The sequence below is a fragment of the Psammomys obesus genome, unplaced genomic scaffold, assembly GCF_907164565.1.
Source record: "Psammomys obesus unplaced genomic scaffold, mPsaObe1.curated_primary_1811, whole genome shotgun sequence".
Lineage (NCBI taxonomy): Eukaryota > Metazoa > Chordata > Mammalia > Rodentia > Muridae > Psammomys > Psammomys obesus.
Window position 1 is genome coordinate 1,562,905 of NW_026587216.1, and position 8,876 is coordinate 1,571,780.

The window sequence follows — 8,876 nt, forward strand, 5'->3', positions numbered from 1 at the left end:
GCTACTCCACTTCCAGCCCCGCCCCCTCTTATTCAAGCCTGGATAATGTTCGGTTCAAGTCTACTGTCCCTTGTGAAAAACATGCCTGGGCTTGCAGTGAGCTAAAGCTCTGAAAGGGAAAGTAATGGCAGAGACATGCCTGGTCTGCTCTGCAATGCTAAGGAATTGTTGGGAGTTCGGGGAAGAAAGAGAGTGTCTTTGTACCTGTTGATGGCTTTTAGAATTACCCAGGTTTGATAGTGGTCCGAAAGGAAAACCCAATTTACCCTTATCAGTCTGGAATTCTAAGTGTCACTGGCTCCTGTGCAAAACAACTGCTTTCATACTATGTTAGCTGAGACAAAAAAAAAAAAAAATAGACATGGGTTCTATACAATTTTATTAAGAATGACTAGTTAAGCTGTCTCATACCCAGTTTCCTCACCTGTAAGATGGGGAAAAGGTAGGCTAGACTATGTCACTTCAAAATACATCCACAGGAAACTAGAATATGTCACTGCAGATTAATCTCTGAGTCAGGATAATGTTGAGCTGAATTTAAAAGTAGGTAGACACAGGAGCCCTGAAAATGGCACACTGCTTTTTTTTTTTTTTGGTTAGGGTAATCTTATTTATTAAAAGAAATCTGAATTCCCAAGAAATGTCTCCAGCACCAAGCAAAGAGCAACTCTAAATAATAATTTTATCAGTTGAAAATAAAAAAAGTTAACAACCTTCATCCCTATTTACTTCCTTGTAACAGACTGCCTTCGTTTCCAGTCTTTTCCACAGTCTGTTTTGGCTTATGATAGCATTTAAACCTCCTTGTGTGTGTATGTGTGGGTGGGTGGGGGGGGTACTCATTTCACTGTGTATCTTCCATGTATTTGAATAAACTTGTTTCTGTAGTTAATCTGCCCTGCTTGAGGAACCACAGATATAATTTAGAAAGGTAGAAGGAAAACTATTTTGCCTCCTCTAATACGGCCGTATTTTTCATTCAAAATTGCGTTAAGATGATACAGGCATTTTGAAATAGCTAGCCGAGTTTAGTACAGTCCTTCAAAATACCGGTCAGCACTCCGAACGCGCTGGCACACGGAGCAAGGAAAAAGGGGAGGCCGCGGAGTTGTCAGAACTGAGCGGTAAAATCCGAGCTTGTGGACAGGCACATGTGAGCCCAGCAGCCTACACTCCCCCCTTCACCTGACAGGGGAGCCTTGAATTGACTCGATGCGCTCCAGAGCGGTGACATCTCCTAGTGAGCCATTTGATCCACGCAATTGGAATCACCCGCTTAGGACAAGAAAGTCATAGATGACTTCAGTGGTAAAATCATAATTAGCGACGGGGCACACTTTGAGCGCTCCTGTCAAAAAGCCCATCCTGTTGCGAAGCACGGCCCACTCAGACCGTTAGTCGCCTTTCTGAGCAGTTCCACGGGGTGGCGCTCGTGCCTTCCCGTGGTTCGACTTGTTGCGTACCAAACCTTCGCTGGGGCGTCCAACCTTCTCTCCAAGGTTAAGGCCTGACCTCTGACCAGGGGCTCACTCATCGGGCAGTGGGAAGAGGCGGCCGGGCGCACAGACGCTCCCACAGCCCCGCGGGTCACCCCGATCGGCACCAAGCTCTCCTGCTCGCCGGGTGCGCCCTGCTGGACCAAGCAGGCGTCGGGGCGACCCTGCGGCTCCCCGGGCTGCCTCCCCGCACCCCTGCCCGGCCGGGAACCCGACAGGGCGTCCGTCCCCGGCTCTGCGTTCTGCACGTCCGAGGTCGGGGTCGCTTGGCGCGCGGCCACCTCCAGGGGCGGCCACGCGGCCAGCCCGCCCCTACCCGGGCCGCGCGCTCCAGGGCCGGCGGGTGGAGCGTCGGCCGTGACGTCACGAGGCCCCGCCCCGCCGCCCGGCGGGTATATAAGGCTTCGCGGCTTTGCTCCGGCTCGCACAGGCAGAGTGGGGCTGGAGACGGGAAGGTCGGCGGAGGGACCCGGGGTTCGAGGGCCAGGGCTACTAGTCCGGACGCGTGTCCGCGCCTCGGAGGCGGCAGCCGGCAGCCGGCGGCGTTGGGCGACAGGACCCCGAATGGAGCTCCTCCGGACTATCACGTACCAGCCGGCCGCCGGCAGCAAGATGTGCGAGCAGGCGCTGGGCAAGGCTTGCGGCGGCGACTCCAAGAAGAAGCGAGCGCAGCAGCCGTCCGAGGACGGGCAGCCCCAGGCCCCGGTGACCCCGGCGGCCCCGCACCACCATCACCACCACCCTCACTCGGGACCCGAGATCTCGCGGATTATCGTCGACCCCACGACGGGGAAGCGCTACTGCCGGGGCAAAGTGCTGGGCAAGGTGAGCGCAGCCGGCGGTTGTCCGGCTGCGGGGCGGCGGGAGGGCGGGCTGCCCGGGCAAGCCGAGCCGGCGCGGACCCAGCGCCCGCGCTTCTCGTTCGTTCGGCTGTCTGGTGTCCCCCCCCCCACCACCACCACCGCGACGTGGGTCTCTCACCTGCCGTCCTGGGCGTCTGTGCGCTGACAGCGCTGGGGATCGGCTTCGCAGGCTCAGCCTAGGCTTTCCTGAACTGAAAGCGTTTTACCTTAGCCCCAGCTCTCACCACCTGATCCCCCGGGGGAACCCGCTTGTCAAATTTCCTCCGAGGCTGTTTCCCACCCTTTACACCCCCCCCCCCCCCCCCCTTCCATTCCCCTCTCCGTAGAGGGCTCCTTTGTAAAAAGGGAGAGAAACTGGACTTGTTTCCAGGAACGTGCTCCCCTCCCTGAAGGTCCATTTTCACAAAGCAGATTGCATCCCTCTGCCCACTCCCTGTTCCCTAAAATTTTGCTTTTTCTTTCCCTTTACGGCCCTCCTGCATTTTAGACGTTGGCCCTCCATTTTCTTGTCATGCTCAATTCCATCCCGGCTTTGTTTCCTCTCAGGGTGGCTTTGCAAAGTGTTACGAAATGACAGATCTGACAAACAACAAAGTCTACGCTGCAAAAATTATTCCTCACAGCAGAGTAGCTAAACCTCATCAAAGGGAAAAGGTGTGTGTGACTGTTAAGTAAAGTATTTTCTTTGTGTGCAGGGATGGCCCTACCCTATTAGAAAAATGTCTTCTGTGTGTGTAAGCACTGCCTTTCCAGGGACTAGGAGAGGCTAAGTAAGCTTTATCTTGCTTTTCCTCCTCAGATCGACAAAGAGATAGAGCTTCACAGAATCCTCCATCACAAGCATGTGGTGCAGTTTTACCACTACTTTGAAGACAAAGAAAACATTTACATCCTCTTGGAATACTGCAGTCGAAGGGTAAGGGCTAAGCCCTGGGTCAGCGAGCTAACAGCTACTGTGGTGCCTAGCTTACATTTTATCTGGGATTTTGGCTGTGACGGTTAATTATTTCTCCCTCCCTACCAACCTGCATCACTAGTCCAGCAAAGGGAAGCCTGATTTCAGTAACTTTTGTTCGGCTAATTGTCCTTTTCCTCCTCCTCTTCCTAGTCCATGGCTCATATCTTGAAAGCGCGAAAGGTGTTGACAGAGCCAGAAGTCCGATACTACCTCAGGCAGATTGTGTCGGGACTCAAGTACCTTCATGAACAAGAAATCTTGCACAGAGATCTCAAGCTAGGTAAGCCTTCCACTGCAGAAGCTGGGGGAGGGGCTAGAGAGAGGCGAGGGCTTTCCACCCGTTCACCCTTTTTATCTCTTAATGTCCTTAATTGGGATCTAGCTTTTTGAATGGATGGATTCAATGGAGTCCTTTCCAGGGAGTCCACATTTTGTTTTGTTTTTTGATCTTCTAGGGAACTTTTTTATTAATGAAGCCATGGAACTGAAGGTTGGAGACTTTGGTTTGGCAGCCAGACTAGAGCCATTGGAAAACAGAAGGAGGTGAGTGCTATGTCCTACCTGTCTATTTTGTGGAGACCAAATACACCTTTATTTTTAGATCATAGAAAGTTAGTTCACACTATAATCTTTAAACCCCAGCAGTGTTACTGAAAGGAAACTCATGTCCAGTATGACTTAGGGTAATTGACACCTCTAAGTTGATTATTAGGGCAATCAATAAAAAAAGCTGTAAATTTGCCTGAAATATGTAAACCATCTGGTCTCAGTTGTTTAAAAACACTTGGTCAAATGGGCTGAGGGAATTGTACACACATTACAAAAATTATCAAGAGAAACTTGGTCAAATAAAAACACTAAGAAAATGGTCAAGTAGAAATTCCACATAGAATTTCAAGGTTTTATTTCCCATTGAGTCATCCCCAAAGAAATAAACTTAATTAGTGCAATAGTTCCTAACGAGATCTTGCTATATTTTGTATTTTTAGAACAATATGTGGTACCCCAAATTATCTCTCCCCTGAAGTCCTCAACAAACAAGGACATGGCTGTGAATCAGACATCTGGGCCTTGGGCTGTGTAATGTAAGTAAACGCAACAGAATGTCTAAAAGGCAAATTTGACTCGGTTGTGATGCTGGGAAAGAGCTCCCTTTTGACCGTGTCTGAAGGTGTGCTTCTGTGTGCCCAGGTATACAATGCTGCTAGGAAGACCTCCATTCGAAACTACAAATCTGAAAGAAACCTACCGATGCATAAGGGAAGCAAGGTATACAATGCCGTCCTCGCTGCTGGCCCCTGCTAAGCACTTGATAGCTAGCATGCTCTCCAAGAACCCCGAGGATCGTCCCAGTTTGGATGACATCATTCGGCACGACTTCTTTCTGCAGGTCAGCGCACTCTCTTTGACCTTTCTCTGGAACTGTGTGCCGTTGCCCTGATTGTTGGATTGGGTTCTGAAGGTCTCTTCTGGTTCCACAGGGCTTCACTCCAGACAGACTCTCTTCTAGCTGTTGCCACACAGTTCCAGACTTCCATTTATCAAGCCCAGCCAAGAATTTCTTTAAGAAAGCTGCTGCTGCTCTTTTCGGTGGCAAAAAGGACAAAGCAAGATATAACGACACACACAGTAAGTTTGAAGGCATCTGTCCCTTTTCTGTATCCAAAATTACCCTTAAATTTGATGAGTAAGCTCAGACTTCACATTTAGCATAATTTCGCCATTATATGTGTATACTGCTGACCTTTGACACTAATAGCAGAGTAAACACACAATTAGAATTGACTGATAGCTTCTGTTTCCTAAACACTGAAGCTGCCTGAGTAGTTGCACTGATGGCAATGATGAAAAGCTGGTTTTGCCTTGGGTTCCTGGAAGACGTGAAGCTAGCCCTCTTTCAGTCTCTGTTGAGACAGATTAACATGCACAATTCTTCTCCTTGATTTACAGACAAAGTGTCTAAAGAAGATGAAGATATTTACAAGCTTAGGCATGATTTGAAGAAGACTTCGATAACCCAGCAACCTAGCAAACACAGAACAGATGAGGTACGTTGGAGAACATACATGTAGAGACATTCTAGCTCACTTCCGTTCCTGGATAATCACCCTCTTGATGACTGGGCTGAAGCAATGCTTCCAGCCAGGATGCTGCAGTAGCTGTCTCTGGCTTACGTCCATTGCTTCTTGATAAGCTTCCCCAGTAATTACCATAATCTCATTTAAATCTGAAATTTCAAATATAAACAGACTTAGCTCCTTCACTCATTGTACGGCTCTTCTCGCCCTTTCCAGGAGCTCCAGCCACCTCCCACCACAGTTGCCAGATCTGGAACATCCGCAGTGGAAAACAAACAGCAGATTGGGGATGCAATTCGGATGCTCGTGAGAGGGACGCTTGGCAGCTGCAGCAGTAGCAGCGAATGTAAGTGCTCCAAACCGTATTTTAAATAAACTGTAAGGCTCATGCTAGGTACTAAGTGACCTGAGTCAGTTTTGTAATTAACCTACCATAGAAACAAAATTACAGAATTAGGGAAAAGGCACTGAGTAACCTCGATTCCTATGTCTTTCAAGTCAGTGGAGGGAAATAGCATTTCCATCCAGATCCTGGAGTGTAATGGTAAACAGTGTCGTCATTTCCGTTCTGTGACATTGCAGGCCTTGAAGATAGTACCATGGGAAGTGTGGCAGACACAGTGGCAAGAGTCCTTCGAGGGTGTCTCGAAAACATGCCTGAAGCCGACTGCATTCCCAAAGAGCAGCTGAGCACATCCTTTCAGTGGGTCACCAAATGGGTCGATTACTCCAACAAATATGGCTTTGGGTACCAGCTCTCAGACCACACTGTTGGAGTCCTTTTCAACAATGGTGCCCACATGAGCCTCCTTCCAGACAAAAAGTAAGTGTGCCTGACTAATGCTGTCTGCCAGGTCTCTGCTGTTGCAACTAATGAAATCTAGAAACTGATTAATTGCTTCTAATCTTTCTGTTCTCTCCTTCCTGATTTTTAGAACAGTTCACTATTACGCGGAACTTGGCCAATGCTCTGTTTTCTCAGCAACAGATGCCCCTGAACAGTTTATTAGTCAAGTGACGGTGCTGAAATACTTTTCTCATTACATGGAGGAGAACCTCATGGATGTAAGTACCTTGGCTCTATGAGATAGTTGAGGCACTCTGGACCCCATAGAATCTGCATCACTTTGAAGTTTGCTTAGTTTAGCTTCTCATGTCTTATCTTAAATGCAGTGGGTCAGTCTCTCTGAGGCAGAGCTGGGAATCTTGAGGCCGTTCTGAGCCTTAAGTTTAGAGGCATTGTGTAATGCCCACACTATCCAGCTTCCTGGGCGCTGACCTTCTCTCCATTTCTTCCAGGGTGGCGATCTCCCTAGTGTTACTGATATTCGAAGACCTCGGCTCTACCTCCTTCAGTGGCTAAAATCTGATAAAGCCTTAATGATGCTCTTCAATGATGGCACATTTCAGGTAACTGGGCCTTCTAGGAAGTACATGTTTAGGTCCTAACACCTTTCGTTTTCTACCTAGCTGGTTTAATTTTTGGCAGAACCTTTATTACTTCTTGAGTATTTAGTGAGTTCTAACGTCTGTGCTTATTTTTAAAGGTGAATTTCTACCATGACCATACAAAAATAATCATCTGTAACCAAAATGAAGAATACCTTCTCACTTATATCAATGAGGACAGGATATCTACAACATTCAGACTGACAACTCTGCTGATGTCTGGCTGTTCATTAGAGTTAAAAAATCGGATGGAATATGCCCTCAACATGCTCTTACAGAGATGTAACTGAAAGCCTTCTGAGTAGACCCTATGGGACTCTTTTCCACTGTGAGTTCAAGAGGGAAGCCAGTGGAGGAATCCAGAGCATGTGGAGAAGATGGACAGGTGGAGGTACGAATACAGTTCTCTGTGGCCTGCTGGACTGCTGGAACCAGACCAGCCTAGGTGGACAGTTGACTTTGGACAATCCGAGTGCGGAGCAGAATGCCATTTTCCTTGAGATACCTGTCATTAAAAGGTTTATCGGACAGTTTTTCAGAAAGATGCATTGACTCTTAAGTTCTCTCTGTTGAGAGTGTTTTCAGCTGGAGGACTTGGAACTGTGAATATACTTCCTGAAGGGGAGGGAGAAGGGAGGACACTCCCTTGTTTAAAGGCTACAATCAGAGCAGCTTTTGGCTGCCTAACTGTGAACTATGGCCATATATAATTTTTTTTTGTTGTTATTTTTGAATACACTTGTGGCTGGAAAAGTGCATTCCTTGTTAATAAACTTTTTATTTATTACAGCCCCAAGAGCAGTATTTATTATCAAGATGTTCTTTTTTTTTATGTTGACCATTTTGAACTCTTGGCAATAAAGAGTATGAAATAGAAGCAATGGTCTCCTGTCCTTAACTCTGACAGCAACACTCTGACACAGCCTTTGAACATGAGCTCCTAATACTGCAGCATGACATCAAAACCAAACAAACTGGAAAGGTCTTTACTTTTCCTAGTGACACTTTCTAGGAAATCAGTCTTTAATTTCATAAGTGCAATGACAGACTTTTTTAGTGCATCTGTCTTGAGAAGAGTATAACAGGGCTATGACTTTATACAACCTCCTTCCCCCCCTCAAATATTGGACTCCTGCTACATTCCAAACCACTTTGTTTCTAGAATAGTTCTTCAAAAATCATTTAACTTAAAACCAGAAAGCAGAATAATCCTGTGCAAACAGACCTCTCATTTTCAGTGAGTAGGTCCCAGAGGTTAACCTTAAAACAGGCTACGTTATAATGCATGCATCACATCAAGGCGTTACTCAGCCTTAACCTGCCTCAACACTTCCAGTGCCTCTGGCAGTGCCGCTTCAGAATACAGTAGAAGGAAATGCTTTGTTAATAACTCACTATTTTTCTTCTGGTGCATGGAGGTTGAGAAGAGATTCGTGAGTCAAACTAGGATTTGGGTCCATCTTTTAAATGATTAAATTATTAAAGAGGCAAATCTGACAAAGTTTTTCTCTCAGTGAAAGGTATAGAATCATTCTGTCTATCCTGTTAACCTCAACATACAGTGACCTGCATGTGACGCTAATAAACTTTGTTGTGCAACTATAATAATACCACAATGGAAACAATCCTGAGGGTGGATAGAGTTTTGTTTTAGAGATGTTCACACTGTAATACCGGGGAGTGTAGACCTCCACGGTACTTACGTGTTTATATTTATCTAAAACGGTTAAGTTCTGCCCCTCATACACTGTTAGTGAAAGTCAAATTTGGGAAATTGCGATGGGTATAGGCGTCTTCAAACACCTTTGAGTTCCCTATGCATGAAATTTTACTCTGGTAATGACTTAGAGTGAATGCGAGAGCAAGACTTAAGTAACAGGTGTGTACAAGTTGAATCTGAGTTTATGAGCAGAGAACAAGCAATAACCAAACAAACAAACAAACAAAACCCCGGCTCTTTCCTTTTAACAGTGGAATATTGCATGGTACTTTAAGGTTTTAGAAGAGGCTTAAGCGTTCTCGTGTTTACTGA

General features: G+C 46.7%; 1 protein-coding gene across 1 annotated transcript; it reads left to right on the top strand.

The window, feature by feature from the left end:
• Window positions 1–1,910: 1,910 nt before the first annotated feature.
• Plk2 (polo like kinase 2) lies at window positions 1,911–7,721 on the top strand. The gene is made up of 14 exons (XM_055603575.1): window positions 1,911–2,321; window positions 2,906–3,013; window positions 3,159–3,275; window positions 3,468–3,597; window positions 3,773–3,860; window positions 4,307–4,402; window positions 4,509–4,707; window positions 4,799–4,946; window positions 5,268–5,365; window positions 5,612–5,741; window positions 5,978–6,218; window positions 6,331–6,460; window positions 6,695–6,805; window positions 6,943–7,721. The coding sequence occupies exons 1-14, from the start codon at window positions 2,061–2,063 to the stop codon at window positions 7,132–7,134; spliced, it is 2,049 nt and encodes a 682-aa protein (XP_055459550.1). The 5' UTR covers window positions 1,911–2,060; the 3' UTR covers window positions 7,135–7,721.
• The last annotated feature ends 1,155 nt before the right edge of the window (window positions 7,722–8,876 follow it).

Coding starts and splice junctions, on each gene's coding strand:
- Plk2 (XM_055603575.1), top strand. CDS start 2,061: ATGGAGCTCCTCCGGACTATCACGTACCAGCCGGCCGCCGGCAGCAAG. Junction 3,598..3,772: donor GCACAGAGATCTCAAGCTAG/GTAAGCCTTCCA, acceptor TTGATCTTCTAG/GGAACTTTTTTATTAATGAA. Junction 4,947..5,267: donor AAGATATAACGACACACACA/GTAAGTTTGAAG, acceptor CTTGATTTACAG/ACAAAGTGTCTAAAGAAGAT.